We start from the raw sequence: 20,147 nt of genomic DNA, 5'->3' as shown, positions 1-20,147 counted from the left end.
TCTTAGCAAAAACTATGGAGTGAACACTCACAGCTCAAAAGTCAAATTTAACTGAGTTTGAAGTACCATTCAACGACCTTTCCGAATGAAAGCTTGATATTTTCCTAAAAATTGAACATATCAACTCAGAGTTTTTTACGGGTAATTCTTTAGTTTCTACTGGTTTTATATACTTAGGCCCCTACATGAGCTATAAGTGACTCATTGTCATTAAAGGAAAAATTTAAATAGGCGAACGTCTCTCTTCTTCCCCTCACAACCATTATAACCATTGGGCATTGTAACTCGTTGTTCTTAAGTAGTGGGAATGCACATCAAAAGGTCGCGCGGGCGTTCAGAAGATGTTTAAAAATAATTCAGCTCCTTCTATAAATGATTTCGTCATGATAAAACCTATTAGCAAAGGTGCTTTTGGGTACTGGATTGTTTTTTATGTAATCTTGGAAGAAAAGTGTTTTTAGGAGCTAAGGCAAACAATATTGACTTCATATACGCAATAAAAATAATGTCTAAAGAGGAAATGAGGAAGAAGAATCTTGTGGAGAAAGGTAAGTGGGTTGTTAATCAATACCAAATTGCAGTTACTTGTGAGCGAAATGCTCTTGCAGTTAGTAAGTGTCCATACATTGTCCATTTGTACTACTGTTTGCAAACCACCAGTCATATATATTTGGTAATAATCATTATTATCACGATCTGAAATTGCAGGTTATGGAATACCTCGTCGGTGGTGACCTTAAGTCACTTTTGCTGGTTATGGGATGTCTTCAAGAATCTCACGCTGCTATCTATACTGTTGAAATTGCAATAGCCTTGGAATATCTTCATAAACATGGAATAATTCACCGTGACCTTAAGCCGGATAACATACTTATTGACTCCAAAGGACATTTAAAGCTGACAGATTTCGGGTTGTCCACCATAACATGGAAGCGTCGTAAGTTTTCCAAGCTAGTCTCGCCTGCAAACTTTTTTCTGACTTCTTTGATCCTCCAAAATTCTTTATTATAAGTCATTATTTCTTATAAGTTTGTTTTAAAACAGTCCTCATTCTCAAGTTTTGAGCCTGTTCTTCATTCCAGTTTAAGTTGACTTTCCTGTAAACATGTACGAATAAAAATCTAACGTATTAGAGAAGTCTTACGTCTAACAATTACCTGAACAGACTTAGAGTGAAACGAATAGCAACTACTAGGTGGATGTCTGATTTTTGTGACTAAATCAGTACTGTTTTGAACGTATTTATACCTCAATTTCCCAACCTAGTTCTACGAAGGGATCCGTAACAGCCCATCAACTTTGTCAAGAAATGTAACAGTCGACAAAATATCAATGCAGTCATTCATTATTCACCGAATGATAAATATGTCGTCTTAATAGAAGGCAGTCATTCTTTTGTTGTCATTTCTCCTGAGCCAATGTCTCTATCACCGAATTTAGCTCATATAGGTTATCAGTGTTTCCCAAGGTTGTATACTTAAAAAGTAAACATCAAGACACGGCAAAGGAAAATTTTTCTTGAACAAACAGTCATGTGGGGGTTGTTATTAATACACTCTCTATCTGTATTTCTAACACATCTGGGTCACCAATTATGTTCATCCTCTTCAGAAAGTACAAACCAGTGTTACTTGTGCTCAAAAGAATATGATAGCTCTAGTTTTGTTTTGTCAAATAGAATATGTCTAGTAAACGTTCTGTTTTAACATGGTTAGGCATTTTATGACGTTTCAATGTCCCTCTGTATGTGTGTGTGCAGTCATCTCTGATCTTTCTAGGTTTACTTTTCTGCAAAAATAATTATCACTTCCCTGGGATGTCATATAACTTCCATAAAAAAGTCCCCCAATAGCCATCCGTGAACACGTGATAAGCTTTCTCAGTTTTCCCCCGTTATTTGAGTTTGGCTTCCCTTTTATTTTAGCATCCATTAATTTGCCTTTATTTTTATAGCCTTACAGCCAAGTGATGTTTTGAATACACCGTCTGTGGTTTCATTACCTTTGCAATACTACCGAACTCCTGGCCAACTTATTTCCTTGACAACTGAACTGGCTTTCGTAAGTATTCGGGAATTAATTGTGTTTTGTTCATTTAAGAAGCAGTAAAATAATAACATTCAAATAAATCTACTATAAGAACAAATACCATTATCTTCGAATAGACGTGAAGTTAGATAACGAACAGTAGAACGACATCTAGATCCTGATCTTTTGGTAATAGTTCCTTTAAGTTATCTGAGTAGCTCCGACAATCTACTCCATAAGTCATCAGATTTTATACTCCGAGTTCGAGTCAGTCATCATACTGTTAATGCGTTGTACAAAAAGTAAAGATCACTGAGTTACTATTATTTGTTCTCATAATAGACTGAGCATGGTGAAATGCTTCTCTGGAAGTGTTTCTAGTAAAAATGAATGCGTTTTTCTTAGACTGTATCATACAATAAGGACGCATATAAGTAAGAAGAGTTAAAAAAGCTCATTAAAATAAGGAACAAAACACATGAGCATTGTGTCTGGATAAATATGAAAATTATCGTGTTACATTATTATGTTTCTATCTGCCAACAAAATTTAATCTTTCAAATATAGTGCATTTGAAGGCACTCGGCTTTGTAGAGTTTCGTACACTTCGAATTTAAATATTTCCACGTAAAACTAACTTATTTCATGTGCTTTTTAGACGGATACACCTATCATACATAAAACCGATGTGGCTCTGAAGGAACGCTTATTGACTTCACGGGATGACAATGTCAAAACTTTTTTTTCCCCAGAGTGTTTATCTTCAGAAAAAGTAATGTTATTTGTACATTTTATTTATATCGTCTTTCTTCCAAGTTACGTAACCCGTTGATTAATATTGTGTTTCTGTATGTTATCAGAGCTATGATTTGTCTTTTTTAATTTGATCAGATAGTATCTGAATTCTGAAATGAATCATATGTATGTGTGATTCAACATCATTGTAACACTTTGGTTCTCAAACTAAGTAAAGAAATGTTATGTAATTTTTTTTATGTTCTGTAATCCTTGAATTTGGTTTTAGTTATTTAGCAACGTTTACTTTCAGTCAAAGAAGACCATAATCTCTGTCACCTACTAAGTGTATAGACTTAAGTGCACTTAAACGATGAGAACTCAACCGATTCCATGTCGTTTAGCTTTCACCGTCAACAAAACAGTTCTAATTTCTCCCTTATTTACTTGATTATATGACTTTCCTTAATATTTTAAAGGATTTAGTGGCTCGTTTATGATTCTGTCATATATTGATCGGTGAAACCATGGATACGATGCACTCTTTTTACTTTTTACACCATGTTGGAAAGACTCGTCACCATAGTTATCATGTCTGAAGCACTTTAACATGATTCTGTACACTTATAGTCCTGACGAAGTATTTCCTAACAGTAACATCTTTAATCTCATAAAGTTCTCATCCTCCACTTTTTGACAATTTTTCTTGAGGTTTATATACACTAAATAATTCCTGACCCCACGTTGTTTTTTTTTATCTTATTTGACACAAATATCGGTACGAAGGAGCTCTAGATACATATGCTCCGCACGATAACAGGGAAAACGTGAAGATATAAAGAATGTAAAGCGCGTATAAGAAAAAGGGGAACAATAACGAACAGAAATTAGTGTATGATAGTGAAATAATAATCATGGGAGAAGCAATTCACTTAGCAAAGGTACAACTAGAAAGAATTCTTCCAGTTAAAGAAGTTACGTCCATTTTTTTATGAAGTAAGATAAAGTTACAACACGATCGCCATTAGCTTCTATTCTAAGCCATATCTGATAACGTCTCTAGCCATTGTGTTGCTCCATTTTTAAAATTCCAACCAAGGAGTCGTGAAGGACCGACAGAAAGCACTCATGCACTGCTACCAATTTCGAGTCAAATACATTCGATTGCCCCACTCGTCTTCTTGTTCACTACAGCGTGACGTAAGCTAATATCTCGGACGAAAGTGATACCTATATTATAGCTGGATGACAGCCGTTTGTTAATCAGCCTAGTTGATCAATCTAAATGAATTTTTTCTCCTTTTAGAGTTACTTTACTATTTACGATGTTTCAAATTCATTGCATGGATCGTCTTCGGAACCTTCTTTTGGGCATGCTGCATTTTTTGATGAACAACATATCTGTGCTTTACGACGATTCAGAAGTTCTAGTGATTTTGACAATAAATCTTGGAAATCTCACTTCCGTCGCCATTTGGTCCATTGGTCACCAATATCCAGAAAATCGCGAGTTAGTTCTCAAAATTTTGAAACATCGGAAATCCATTCAGATGAGCTACAGGTGAAATTGTCACTGCATTTTTTTCTTCAAGTTCCTATACTTGTTATCGATTGAAGTATTTTCATTCAAATATTAATCTTCAGCTTGAATCATTCGTCTTCAGGACATAGCTAACCCTGATGTGTTCTTGAATAATTAGTCCTAAGGACAGATATAAAATTATCCACTTGGTGATTCCCACTTTTTTTCATTTGTGCTGCAAGTAAAATGTTCATTTGTTTGTCAAAGTAGAGACCCTGTGTAGTAGCAAGTGTTTGGCCATAGGTGTCTTCAAAGCAGTACTGGGATATTCATTTATTTGTATCATAGAAAAACAGGGAACACCAAATCACTCAATGGAAATAAGAAAGATCGATATTAAAGGATACGGTTTGAATGATAAGACAACCAAAAATGTTTCTGTTCAGTCGGAAGATCCATCTTACTGAGCATCAAATAAACAACACGATCACCACGGTCCTAGTCATGTCCTTTAACGTTCCAAGCATTTTAAGTGTTTGATATCTAAAACCCTATACTGGGAATCGTGGCGAACCAATTGGTGCTGCTTCAACACAACTATTCCTTTAAGTATATTTGTCTCATAACCTAGGTCCTAGACTGTTACTTCATACAACCAACCAATACGCGTAGGATTTGGTAGACTGATACCCTATGCCTGACTTTTGGCTCAATACCAGTCAGCCCCGAACGTAGAGGAAGAACGCAAAAGCAATGTTCACCAGTCCAGAATCATTATTATATTTCAGACATTTATATACCTGCAAGACCAGACCTCACAGTAGACCAATTGGGTAACAGTATCAACACGAAACAACAACATTAATGATGGGAATACGGGATACACACATAGTTGGTTCTAGTTTATGAGTGAGAGATGCTATAGCAACAAATTAAGGTTCAAATAAAAGCTTAGAATTAGAGTAATAAGAAAATAGTAAAACCAAAATAATTAATAAAAATCCAATCAATATCTGTAAATAAAACCATAAAAAAATTAGTTTCGAATTTTCTTTACCTTATAGTTAAATCGTCCCTTACAACATATACATAATTAATCGGTCAGATTAAGTTAATGCTTATATGACATACGTGTAAAACAAGTTTTTTAATATAAATTCTGCACCTCTCCCTTCTCATTAAAATCGGTTATATTGTTTAGGTTTTTAGTACAACGTATCATATTTTTAAATATGTTCTTAATTATCTACTATTTAACATAATATTCAATTATAACAGACGTCTTACTCCAGTCGAGTTAGTTCTCTCAGAACTAGCTACAAATTATGTCGCCGTCGACGTCATAACTACAATCCACTTCTAAAAACAAGACCAACTTCTAACTTATCTGCTATTCATAGTTTAGCAACTAACAAATCAAAAATATCAGTAACTTTGGAGCCATCACATTGCAGCCAGGAACGTCAGAATATGGAAAAAATGCTTAGAGATACAACTTCGTGTTTGGAAATTTCTTCTCTAAATAGAGATATGCAGGATTTGGTTTTGAACTCCTCTCCATATAGTGTTACTGATAGAAATGATTTAAAGTGAGTGTCTGTTTTACTTCTACATGTTTATTTTAGCTAGTGCTGATTTATGTGTGAATAATTTACACAAATGCTGCAAGAGAGTGTCCTTCAGAGTTTTCAGGTAGTAAAGTAGGATTTCGACAAACATGCTGGAGTAACGGAGAATGGCTGCACACTAATGATGACATGGTCGTGTTTACCGAAACGTAAGCAAATCGATATCTGTTCACCTGAATATATACAAGTTGTAATCTGCAGCTAACGTCTCAGATGAACTTGTACTTTTCAAAAAGAAAGGTGAGACGGCCGTATAAATACATATAAAGTAATTTTCGAAAACATTAAGCTAACTGACTAAAACTAAGTTGCCAACCGTAAACTGACAAGCATTCGAGGCTAACTCTTGCACTACAATTATTTTACAAATTGATAATAAAACAATTTTCGAAAACAAATTAGAAGGTGTTCTTAATATGTAACTACCCCCTTGGTAAGCTTAGTATAAAAACGTATATACGGTCGTCTAGTTATATTCGCTCGTTTCATGAATGTTTATTTGGTGTGATTTTCTACTGTATTCGTTAGTCAAAAAATCTTTTGTAAGAGACAGTGTTCTGTTTTCCCCAACAAATTGTGGAATAACCCTGTTTCAAATTCACTCAACAGTGCATAACACATTATTAGGTCACTAACCAATTCACCTGGCTAAATTAAAATTCAACCTAATTTGGTTTCCCCTCATTCATTTTCTAGACAAAATACTTCAACGGAAAATATATTGTCTCCAGTTGAAAAAGCCAGATTAAACCTGTTCCGTCATTCACCGTTATCCCACTGTTTAGGTATAAGTGGTACGTTTGTCTTTTTGTTTACTTAGTCTATTATATTTTTTTTCACCATCAGTTTTCTGTGTGTACAATCATCATGAACACTTTTCGGTTGTATAAAAATATGAATTATCTTAAATTGTCAGCATACGCTAGTGAAAATGTGATTATTCTCCATGACCGTTAAATTATATTTCTGTATGACGTAGCATAGTAATCAGATGTAAATATTTATTGTTCTGTATTTAATCACTATTGAGTGCTGTCTAAAGAAAAAAAGGGAGTTGTGGCTAATCAACTTAATCATTAAATATCGTAAGTCCTAGGATGACGTTCGTAAACTATGACCAATCCAACATTGTCGGTGTTTGAAGACGGTGATATACCTTAGTATTACTAACAGTATTGTCACTCGATTTCAGGAATCCTTTAGAGACAACGATAACTGAACATCGTCAGCTTTATAAGACCAAGTTTCAAAAGCATAGGGGAAAACTACTCTCATCGATCTGTCATAAATCCGACAATTTACAGCCAGACTAACATCATAAAAACTCTAAAGATGACTCATATTGGCTTTCATTATATGCAAATTGACCTCATTTGTTATGCCACCAGCAGCACTCACACAGCTACCTATATATACAAACTTTTTGACTGCTTCTAACGGTTCACTGCAAATGAGCAAGTGCAGACACAAGTTCCTGTCAGTCTTGAAGAAGTACTTTACATTTCGAAGGCTTGAAATACATGCTATGGTTAATGGTTCTGATTAAATGCAGTTTAGGTTGCTCATGTCTCATCTCACCAGAAGACCATGTCATTTGGATACTAAAGATCTAAAAGTTCTTTCTACAAGTGATTGATACATACTATTACCACTTCCTCTTTTTGGATCTATTTCTAGAGTATCAGTAGTTTCCTGTGAGGGGCAAAAGTTCATTATTGAGTAGAAATAAGTTTATGGGCTGATGTTTCGCATTAAAAAACAAATATGTATAAATGATTAGAAACTAAAGTGACATTATAATTAAATTATTTGCATTCTTCGGAGTCAGTAGGAAAACAGATCCCAAATCTTTTGTCATAGTCTGTAATAAAGCTGCTTTTCGTTGTTTTTTTGTCCACTTCAAGCCAGTCATGCCTAACAGTATTGGCAAGTGCGTTTTGTGAGCAAAAAAATCGTACGTTATATATACTTAACATCACAGAAGCACGTAAACTAACAAATGGACACTTATGACCTAGTATGTTAGCTTGTCTCAAACTTATTGATGGCTGGTTTTCAGACAGATGAACGAAGTTCTCCAAAGTTTATTAAAGATATTCCTTCGTCGTTTGCGCTTTCAGATTTCGACCTACGAGTCTTCTTGAGTATCCGTTCCTAAAAGTTTTATAATTCTTAGTATTTCTCAACTTTATTTCGTTTTCTTTAGGTGATTATTACTTAAATGATATTGATCCCTTGAATCCATCTATGGATGACTGTGTAACTTCTCCAGTGCTACTTGATACACCTTTAAAATTTCCTCATCATTCTCCTGCTTCTATATTTAAAGTGAGTATCTTTCCTTTACTTATTTTGACTCGAATTTCGATTCGTCATATCAGTGTTTCAATAAAAATGTATTGTGGTTCGGTTGAAGTTAGACAATAACACCGTTGGATGCCGGCTCAGTGCTCTAGAGGTTAAGCATTCGCGCACGAGACCGAAAGTCCCGGGTTCGAGTCCCACGTGCAAGGTCGTGGCTAAGAAATTCTGAGGAGTCCAACGCTAGCACCAAACGGCTGTCCAGTGCTTCCAGTTTTTCAGTGGTGGTCTAACGGTAATCGGTCTATGAACTCAATTAAAACTCCGTAATGTTTCCTGTTTTACATTTTGAACATAATAATTAGATGTAAGCAGAGTACGAATAACGATATTTACGAAATATAATAAGCTGGTTGTATTTCCAGCCTTCTCCCCAGCAGCATATGTAGGCTAGTAAATTTAGTTCGTTCAAGATATTAGCATGAAATTATTAAGGACAGAATTCCCCCTCAAATATCATCAAAATTGCAATGAAAATTTAAAGTTCTTAGAGTGATTCTTTATGTAATCTTAATCAATAGTCCTAAAATATTGTTGCGTAATATATCGAAATATATAAGTAAACTAAGAGGATAGAAAGCGAATTTTAAATTGTTAAATGGTTGTCATAACTTTCTGAAAAAGAAAAATTGATTCCTTGTTACTGTCCCTTTTCGTTATCAAAGAAATTGTAAGCTAACCATATACTCTTTTCGAATAATCGGGTTATATTCTTGTAATTACTATTACCTCAGAAAATTTCAGCAAAGTTATGCTGCCTATTGATTGTTTCTAATGTGCACATTGTATCCATCTTGTGTTCCGTGTCCAATTGTGAAGATTGGTTTGTTAAATTTGTGGGGAGGTTGGCTTCTAACTACCTCAGTTTAACTGAAACTGTTTTTTCATCAATAACACTCGAAATTCCCGAAAATTAATTTTTATATGTAATACCTTAATGAATCAAATCATTCCCCAACTGATCACTTTATGAAAGTTTTTAAATCATCTGTAGGACCATAGTCAGTTGTTTCAAAGTAAAAAGGTTGATATTTTTAGAGAATTAAAGCGAACCACTCATCTTTCTGGTTGTGGATTCCAGTCACTGGTAAAGCATGTATAGTTCGTATTTTGATTTATATTGGGTGTACTATTGGAGCAGTAAACGACCATGATGGTTGTCGTTCGGTACATTTTTACTGTGCTAAAATACCATTAAAGTCAGACCATTTCCAAAAGTTCTCCTTCATCTGTCTATAATTTATGAAAATTATCTACATTTTATTTTTGTGTCAATCCCGTATATTCCCTCTATAATATATGGGTTACTAAGTTTATAATCTCTAGCGGATAGACGATTGATTAGCTTACGTATTGCAGATGTTGACAATTCAGTAACATAAATGATAAAAAAATTTTAGTTAAGTTTTCAATATATGGAATCGGTAAAATAAAGTTAGACCATATTTAGCTGTTTGGTGTGCAGTTCTGATACTGCCTACCTCAGGAAAAAGATTGAGAGTGAGAAAGAAGCTTTTTTACCCTAAACCAGATATATATATATATCCCTTCAAAATTTAAATTATGTGTTCAGCCAATTACATTTATCTCGTTCCTTAGAAAAGAAGTCGGATCTTGACCAATGAGATACGCTTAGCATTTTCCAAGCGTTTGATTGGTGCGCTGGAGAAGACGTTTAAAACCCTCAATTTCAAACACTGAACACCCTCTTTAAAGATTAAATTGGAATAGGTTTTACATAACTCTTAAGGGTAATATAAATGAAATAATACTAAGTTAATAAAACACATTAAGTTGTTTAATCAATATTTCAGATTGTTTTATTCCATCTTTTTTATTGTACTGTAAAGTGGCTTAACTGATTTTTGGGGGATTTGGTCTATTATTTGTTTATCACTTACCAGGAAGACATATTCTAATGTTATGTTTTTGATCGGTAATTTTGTTGTTTGTTTAAAACAACTTTTGTTATCTGATTTAATAAAAATTAAAACTTTGTTTCAGAAAAATTGCAAACATTTAACTCGAAATTTCCACTCAGTCGAATCAGAAAGTAATCTTCCTGCTCAAACACTGCTTTATTCTAGTCCTTTATGTTCCATGCATTTAAATTCTGCTTGTAAACATCAGCGGTTCGACAACAAATTGATCACTTCGTTGAATAGTTCACCAGCAGTTGATTCACTTCAAGTTACTACAGAATCACTTGAAAATCTATCAAATCCAGAGAGCTTATCTAGTCAATTGTTAGGTACTCCGGAATATTTGGCACCAGAATTATTACTTCATCCTAATTCTAAAAGTGCATGCGATAGTCCAGCTGTCGATTGGTGGGCTTTAGGTGTTATATTATTTGAAATGTTAGTTGGTGTAACTCCATTCGCAGATGAAACTGTAGAAAATGTGTTTCACAACATTCTAAGCTTAGGTATGTTTGAGGAGTGACTTTGATTAGCAGATTTTTTATTTCCTATTTTTATGCAAAAATCCTTAGTACTTTGTATAATAATAAATAAAGTAAATTATCTACTAAGTATTGGTTTGTTCAGTGGGCTTCAATCATATAAGTGATATTATCCGGCTGCCCGAACCCGATTAAGTGGAACGGGGTTGGATTTACAACTTTATTGGTTATATCCCGATTTTTTTAACCAATAGGCCGCCACTTCAGTACTTAGTATAGAATTTTGACTGAATCGGTTTGATATGTGCTAAATAGATTAGAATGTTGAGCATGTTATATTTACATGAATGTCCTATAAATTTCTATTATTAGCGATAAGGTTCATTGTGATCATTTTCCTGCACCAATTTTTTTAACGGCATACGCAATGATAAACTAATTTTTGATAATATTTAGCTTTTTGAATTGATTACTCAAGTCTATATAATTGACCAGATAGTTACTGTATAATACGCATTACCTTTAATCATATAAGTGATTAATGTAAGATTCTACTACTATCAAAACTGAGGAATTAATGAGACCAATACTAAAAAAATAAAGCGTTAGAATTTTATTACGGACAGTAAACTAAAGTAAACAATACTTTATTGTTGTTTCGTACCAGAATAAATATACTTCCATGAAATGATTAGGACTGATATTATCATATATAACAGGACTATATTTAATAATCTTATCAAAATTGATCAATAATTTAGTTATATTGTGTATGAGATTATCAAATAGACTTGAAGATGAAATGATTAGAAGAAACTATCAGTCACTACAATATCGAAATAAGAAGTGAGTGGGATTTCACCACTACAAATAATCGTAGATCTACTGTCAGTTATCTATAATTATCAACTTTCAACGGTCTATTGTCCATATTCTGGTGACCTACAATTAAATAAATTATTAGGATTCGAAAATTTTATGATGTGTTGTTTTATCTTTTTTTCAAGTTATCGCGCTTAACTATTATTGAAGATGAAAATGGTTTTTTACTGCACTCAGTAGGACTATCTATCAGTAAATCGTGTACAGGCATAATTTAATAATCTAGGCATCTTCGGTTGTCAAGCTGTTCGCTCGAACTACACCCTATTTATCTTCGTTTTGATAGATAGAAGTGTCAATAGTCCCTACACGGAACGTGCAACCGAAAGCTAAATGTATCAACCCATACCCAATTACTGAGTTGTCTCTGAAACATTAAGTGTTTTTGGTATATTTAAAGAAGTAATGATAACCTACATGTTGCTTGCATCCGTGTGCTAATATTTCTGGTCTTTTTAATATTGTTTCTCATTATTGTAAATTTTATGGTTTCTTCACAGATATACACTGGCCTGTTACTACTACCTGTGGATCATCTTTTAACATAAAAGAATCACCACAAAAAAACTGTGAACTTTCACAAGCAGCTGTAAACTTAATTAGTGGTCTCTTATCTTATAATCAAACAGACAGACTTAAAGTTGCAAATCAAATAAAGTCAAGTGATTTTTTAATACCTGTTGGTGATTGGAATAATTTAGATGATTTAGAAATGCCTTTCATTCCTCATCCTGATAATTCAACAGATACATTTTATTTTGATGTAAGTAAACTAATTATTTGTAATTTTTTATTCTAAGTTATACATTTACATAAAATGTATTTGTGACTACGTAATTTGGCAGAATATGCGTTATTGTGTCATCTGAACAAGAGCTTAAGCCTGATAACGGACAACTTAGTCAAATGCTTAGTAGTTTCCCTAAATCATTCGTTAAAATACCCTAACGCACTCTGGAATAATAACACTTACAAGATAAGCGAAGTGATAGGTACATTCAACTATTTAACTTCCTGTCATTAATTTAGGCCTTGACGCTGACCGATTGTGAAGGAACAGAATTCATTTAGAGAGAAAAAAACATATCCCGAAGATGCTGTCATTGTTACTTTAAACTTTTTTTCAGCGTCTTCGCCATACAATTAGTTCACTATTTGGATATTCTGAACCAACAAGTGAAACACGTCAGTATGCAGAAAAACTATGTTAAAATTATCCGTCAGGTTCTAAGCTTCCTCTGATGATTTTAGTACAATAATGATTTGATGCATAGAACATCATTTTTAGTGTCCACCTACTTATTCACCGGCTCATCAATGTTAAAATTTGTATAATATTACTGGTTTTTTGTACTACATAACTGTTACCTATACGAAACATCATAACACCTATTATGCATTATAGTTCATTACTTTGTGTTGCCTTTCTTGAATACAACAGTAAATTAACATACTTTCATATTCACAGATGTAGTGCATAACCTAGAGTATTTAATTTATGTATTTGATTACTTAATTTTATTATACCCATAACAAAATCCCCCATTGTAATAATGTAACATTTTTTTCATGAGTGAATTATTGATATGCTTACTCATTCACCCTCATATAGATTCGTAATCGGTACAATCAATATAGTGAAGAGGATCTATGTGCAAATGTGAAATGATGAAATCTATGACTTAATTAATTTCCTCTGTACAGGTAATATTACTGATACACATATGTGTACTTATGAATATATGTTTATTTATTTATTCTAAACTATTTATCCGCTTCTTTAACATGCGTAATTTTTTGTTTCCTTATTTTTAAACAATCGTTTTAAACTATCGCATATGTATAACAGTAATTTAGCGTAATTCATGTAATCCTTTCATTTATAAAATTGTTACAAATTGTCTATTAAATATAAATTAATTCTTTCGCTTTCATTTTTTATGAATGAGTAGGTGTGACAGACTATGTCATTTAAAACTGCTTCTTAAATATGAAGCATGTATTTTAAAATGAGTTTAACAAGCTTAAAATAACTACAGTTGCGTTCGCATTGCCTTATTTTCTGTTTCTATAAACATTTGAATCGAACCCTTGATAAATATACACCTTTAGGTTTGTTTGTGCAGTGAATATTGCCTTAGTTCCTGTCTGTTTTAAATGGTTCGCTGTTGCGTTCCTCTGGTTGTTCTCTTTAATTTCATTAGGTGCTTGGAATACACCGTTCTACAAAATTTTGTAATCGGCTTTTTATTTTACGCTTCCTGACACATAATGAATCAATAGGGTTTAATTCTCTGGGAATTGAGGGATAATATAGAACAACGGTCTCTGGATTCAGGTCGAAATTAGGACTTATCTCAATAGTGTTCAACCTCTTACAACCAGGCTTATGTTTATATTGGTGGGATCACCTAATCCCACGTTTACATCGAGAAGATTAATCTCACCCGTCTCTTGAAATTCTAATCATTTCGCTCGCCTATGAGAGCTCTTATGATTATATCTCTAGGTCTAGTAAGGAACGCATGGTGGGACAAGTGTTTGGTATCTAACAATGATTATTAACGATACGTTCTTACCTTAATATACACTATTAAAGGATAAATAACTGCGTCTGGGCACCCAGGTTTTGAAAATCATAATGCTTTCAGTAGACTCTATCTTTCGTTCCTTTTGGTTTGTTGCCTTCCAAAAAGTTGCTAGAACATTGGTTCCTATGTTGTCACTGTTATGGTGATGCAGAAAAATTCTCGCAAAAGACAAGAAAGGCTCAGGAAACACTAAAAAGCTTTTTATCCAACCAGCGTTCACTAGGAGTTTTGCCAAAAACATCATGAAAGTGAAAAGTCACATGTCCAGTTTCTGATTGACTGATTACTATGCTGCTATTATGTTTAGTTGCATTCCACAATTTTCGGGGAAACACAAGGACTTCTAAATTATTATAAAAACCCCATATCTTCTGTACATGAATGAACCTCTAGAGTAAAGTGCTTCTCGCATATTTTTCGCTTTTTCTCTGGTGTTTAAGTTGCCGTGTAGTTTTAGCTTGGGGGTTACAAGATAGCTTAGGAACCGAGTATAGCTTTCAATTATCAGGACCTATCTGTCACTTAGGGAGAGTAAGTTTTTACATACTCAAGTTCATCAGGTCGCTCTTCAAGTGGCAAATGTCCACACACTTTCCTCGAAAGTACTTCTAGAGTGCCATCAGTAAGATTTAAAAAGTATAATCTCCAAATTTACCTAACTACACTGTTATTTCGGTAGATTGTAGAAAAATCACAGTATATCCCTCTCTGCTATCTGGAGTAACCTTATTTAATGTTCTAGAAGCGGAAACGGTTTACAAGGACTCTCATCTGTAAAAAATGATTGAAAACACTTGACACAATCGATTTTCATGTACAACTGATCTTCTATAGCTAGTGCAGTTAGCTGAAGTAATCTGTTGATATTGCTGTGTTTTAAAAACATTTCATCTGCACTTTATCCCAGCTATGATTGGTATCTCAATAATGTCGTTAACTGTAAAGGCCTCATCTCATTTCGGAATAGTGGCTTCATGGTCGTACATCCTTACCTTCCTGACAAACATTCTCACACTTCATTTCCTTACCTTTGAAAATGTATTTTCCAATAAAAGAAAAGGTTAAATCACTGATTACTATCGTTATTAGTTTGCTGTAAAAAGTCAGTGATTCGTTCATGAGTTGCATTTTTCCAATAACAACTTCACAGACTAGTTGTTTTTCGAGAATTCATTAATTTGTCATCCATGAGTCCTGTGACGGTTCCTTACGCTCAGATTTTCACTTACATATGTGGGTACAAGAGGAATTCGTCTTCACAATTTTCCATAGTAAAGATATTTTGCTATTGAAAATAGTTCAACAATATCAATCAAATCAATCCAGTTATGTTTCATACATTTCCTCCCTTTTACGGGTCTTATTAAAGAAGAAATAACTCGTAGCAGAATTGTGGCTTCTTTTTTTATACGGGAATTATTTTCACATAAATTATTCACAAATACGAGTTCGAAATTATTCTGGTGAATATTTTGAGAAAATTCCTATCTAATTGTTTATATATATTCAACAGATTCTTCATCTAAAAATGGTGGATTTAAAAACTCCAATTCTATTAGATCATTTGTAGGTTGTGAGAATATTTTGTAGCTATTATGAACATTTTCATAGTCGATACTTAGTTGTTCAGTTAGTTGATTGAATGCTTTTGACATAACGTCACGAAATAATGCAGCTTGTTCTTTTAATTTTTGTTCTAATATACTGATTTTCGAATCTTTTTCCGCCATACAATTTAGGTATTCTTGACGTAAACTTTTCAGTTCATCATTTTTCATTTCAATTAATTTATTGGCCTCATCTAGTTTTGTGGTTAATTTTCCTATTTCATCTCGAAGATTGGTTACTTTGATCTCATTTTCTGTGATTAGGAAAGCAGTATGGTTTTGTGTTGATTTTTTCAATTTATCATAATTTCGTACAGACTCCAATTTCTCAGTATACTCTTGATAACGACGATTTTCTGCATTTTCTGCAATAAATATTTTTCTGCTTACTTCTTCCCGCAAGTTTTTCACGTCTTTCTGTGTTTTTTCTAATGTCTCATTCACAGGGTCCTTTGCTTTAGTTTTCTTTCCTTTAGTTTTACGTTTACCACTAACAGCTTTCGACATTATTCTGAACTATTCTTCACTCAAAACAAATCGTTTTTTGAAGAAATCCTAAAATAAAGATGTAAAATTTTAAAAAAAGAAGTTGAGAATCAGGGGATTGATGTCTCTTTTTACACGTTTACTTTGTAACATACATTACAGTTCTCAGTAAGTATCATTACCGAGGTTTGACTATATAATTTCGAATAAATTGAGCATTGGGTAGATTGTTATAAATAAGTAATATATTTGTAATATCCCAACGAGTAGAATAATTAGATTTTCTGACGTTTCGTGACTCAGTATAAGCCACTTCTTCAGAGTGTGAATAACCAAATCAAAATTAATTCAAATTTAAATGGTACAACGGAACAACACGAATATTATGTGATCAATCAAGAAACAGGTCTGAATAACTCAATGTCATTTCGGTCCAGGTGATTCATAAGCGATATGTTTGTAAATTTGTGTGTATATATGCACTGTTAAAGATGAAAATATGTGACCTTTATAGTGATAAAGGATAGAGTTTAACTTGTAAGATAATAATGTGAATAGTGTCAGACTAGGCGGCTAGGATAGATAGTCCAAGTGGGATGTATGGTAAGGCCTTCTTTTCTATTGAGAGCAGTAGGATTAAGCATTATATGGAACGCTTCAGCTACTCCCCTGTAAAATTTAATGTTTTTCGAATCGATTTGGTGGTCGCTGAAAATTGCGTGAACTGCTATTGCCGAGTCTGAAGTCTATTAAGTTCTATGGGATAATTAAATGGTTTCTCTGTGTACCTAATATGTTATTTAGCTCGAATCAAGATTTCGTGAGATGACTCTCCAATATAGAAGGTATCACAATCGTCTCTAAACGTATATTCTTGAATGAGACCTCATATTAGGTTGTATTTATCGCCCATAATTAGGTGAGGATATGTAGAAATCAAGTAAGAACAGCTGAAAATGAAGGCTGACTCTCTGTTGTCATTCTAAACGTCGAGGAACGAAAAAGTTCACGGAAAAAATTCCCAGGATACACTAAGTCATCTCTCATGGGTCAGTTATCTTCAAGCAGTTGAAAGACTTCCGAAAAGGCTTTGGAAATTAAATCTGACCACGACCTAAACTACATTAACTCACTAATACGCAAGCTACTTTCGGAAACAGTAAATGGGTTAGTACAAAAAAGACAACGTCTCCAGTCGATTTTTCGCAAGTTATTTTTATTTCCACTGGAACGCCTAATCTACTGTCAATAAACTTGTACTAATAGCATGGAACTGTAATCTAAGTTCACACTGACCTTTGTTTGGTTGATCATATTAAGACTACAGAGACGTAAATAAACGGACCTTATTCTGAAGGGTTATTAAATTGTCAAAGTGTGAGGCAAAATGATTTCAAAACCACTGGGTGATTCGGGAAAGTACCTGACATAGCTAACCGTTTGGGACATGAATGCTCGCTGTCTACCTAATAAGATGATGGAGTTTAAAACAGAAGCCATCCGGAAAACATGATAGCGAAATTCACCTGTTTGCTTTCTTCATAGAACAGAGAGACTTAACTGTAGGGAAGTAGGCGTCATCGTTTACTTTAAAAATATGGGGTCTTGAGGCATGGGCACATGACTCAGGTACAAATTTAATTGTGCGTCACCGGATTAAATACATAGAGCCAGCTGTTATATGTTCTTGTCCTAAATATTTAGTTGATGATTTCTTCATAATTATACACCAACCCTGATCAACCAAGTACAGAAACCTTGAAGTAGGTGATTCTTACACCCCCTATAAATTACGCTTAGTTAAGATTGAGTTGTCAGTAAAATTATTTTGAATAAAAACTGCTGGGAACTAAGATTTCTCTGACCTTATCTCAGCACATTGATCATCCCACTTAATATGAATTACGGAATCATTCTTCTGTCATAAACATAGTGCTCGTTTACGGTGATGTTAGTGAAATTATGTAACTTCCACATGTAGAGAGTCGTGTTCTTTTTGAGAAAGTGAAAAACCTATAGTTAATTTCTCATCCGTAAAGTACTTCCTTCACCTGACTGCGAAATCACAGAATTTTGACCAAGAACCAAAATGAACAACAAGTCAGACAATGTTTTGAATTTGGCCATCTCATCTGCCTAGGCTTACATTTAAGTATTTGCGTCTTGTCACCAAGACAATAGACAAGGTCTTTCAATATCTAATATATTTGAAGGAGTTTTTATAGACTGATTTTTCGCTCACTTCTTTTCGTTTCGTTGCGGTTCAACATATACGGTTATCCTTAATGCGTGGTATTTTAGTTATTCAGCCTCACCAATTTTGTTCACTTTGTTAATCAATAGGGGATACATATATCATGTAATCTGAGTTATGCAGTAGGATGGGAGTTAATTAGTGACATATAGTTATTCAGTAATGAAGAAATAAAGACCACAGTTTGTCTTTACTTGCAATACTTTACATGTAGTCAGGTTTATGTTTATTATATATTGTTATATGAATCATTTTTGAATAGGCGTAATAGTCGTTCGGCTATACCATATATCTCAAGCTACCGCTGCTAGTCAAATAAACGCTGTCATCTACTTCTGTTATCTACTTTGATGACCACTGACTGAAATTATAACAGTGTTATAACATCATTGTATGTCATTGCCCACTATGTCAGAGAGTTGTCCCGGATAACTATTGAGTAATACTGTCGGATTGAATCTTTTTCATCATTCCATTTACACCAAAACGTGCGTAGGGACCTTCATTAGTCAAGCGAACTCATTTGTGATTGGTATCTCAGAGTTAACAAGTAACGATTATTTCATAACAACTCTCAACATTTTGTTTTTATTATGCCATTTTGTGAGTGCTATTTTGATAACACTTGTTTTACTCATAAATTGGCACTCTGTTTTGTAGAGTTATTGTTTGTCGGTATATCATTATTACTTGTTCTTGTAGTTGTAGCATCAATAAGTTCTTTTACTGAAGCTCACCTCAGAGTGAGTGTATTTCTTTAAGGGTAGCAACGTTTCTGGATACAAGCAGTGATGATGTAACCCGGCATGAGTTTGGTTAGTTGCAATATGAAAATAAGTAGGCCATAGTTTGAGTACTAATAGAAAACTGTTGCTTCAAGAATAAATAAATACGCGAGTTAATTGGTAATTTGTATATAGACGGAAGCAAATGATGAGAGGAGAAACTGATATGATGGCGTATACGTTGATTGTCTCAAGTCGATGATTTCTTATTCTTATATAACCCAACGAAAATATACTGAGGATTCCGGGTCCATTTTATTTACATTTGTTTCGCAGGACTTACGGTCACTTAGTTGCTAGTCATTCGACTTAATCTGAATCAGTGATATTACTTTGGTATGGACGGGCTGTATTTATGTTGCAAGCCACGTTGTAACACATGTCCGAAATAATAATAGGATGATTTCACTAAGCTGTCTTCATAGAAAGTAAAGAGATGAACTTGGCTTTTCTGTATATCATGAACAGGTTATGCTAATGTCCTTGGCCGAAAAAGCTAGTGGGGAACAGTAAAAAATTCAGGTTGACTCAAAACTGCCTGCTATGTCCCTTTAAAGACCTTGAACGTCTTTACATGAAGCGACCATTTCGTATTTAGACTGCTATAGATTTGTAATGTGTCTGTTAAATCGTATGAATTTCAAGTGTTCTCTTATTTAAACTGTCATTTACTGCATCAAAATCACGAAATCATTGCGGAAAAAATTGAGTTCGCTTCCTCCGTTTTGTAGTTAACACGCGGTCACGATTGTTCCTTGGTTACTTGATGTGATATACCAAGTACCGTATTGAGTCTCCCTGTTTTTATTTAAACGTTGTGAGTTACAGGAAACAGCGTATAAATAATAACATCCGAGTTCTAGGT

General features: G+C 33.8%; 2 protein-coding genes across 2 annotated transcripts; one reads left to right on the top strand and one right to left on the bottom strand.

The window, feature by feature from the left end:
* Nucleotides 1-341: 341 nt before the first annotated feature.
* Smp_174820 (serine/threonine kinase) lies at nt 342-12,770 on the top strand (the record flags this gene model as incomplete). Its single annotated transcript, XM_018794564.1, has 7 exons — nt 342-415; nt 448-548; nt 582-673; nt 709-937; nt 10,501-10,701; nt 12,060-12,322; nt 12,687-12,770. The coding sequence occupies 7 exons, from the start codon at nt 342-344 to the stop codon at nt 12,768-12,770; spliced, it is 1,044 nt and encodes a 347-aa protein (XP_018647046.1).
* Nucleotides 12,771-15,646: 2,876 nt separating this feature from the next.
* On the bottom strand, nt 15,647-16,312 carry Smp_096000 (hypothetical protein; the record flags this gene model as incomplete). Its single annotated transcript, XM_018794553.1, has 1 exon — nt 15,647-16,312. Exon 1 carries the CDS (start codon nt 16,262-16,264, stop codon nt 15,647-15,649), a length of 618 nt encoding a protein of 205 aa, XP_018647045.1. The 5' UTR covers nt 16,265-16,312.
* Nucleotides 16,313-20,147: the final 3,835 nt, after the last annotated feature.

The sequence above is a fragment of the Schistosoma mansoni genome (genome assembly GCF_000237925.1).
Source record: "Schistosoma mansoni, WGS project CABG00000000 data, supercontig 0184, strain Puerto Rico, whole genome shotgun sequence".
NCBI classification, from domain to species: Eukaryota; Metazoa; Platyhelminthes; class Trematoda; order Strigeidida; family Schistosomatidae; genus Schistosoma; species Schistosoma mansoni.
Note: the sequence above shows the minus strand (reverse complement) of the source record. Positions and strands in the feature narration are given on the sequence as shown.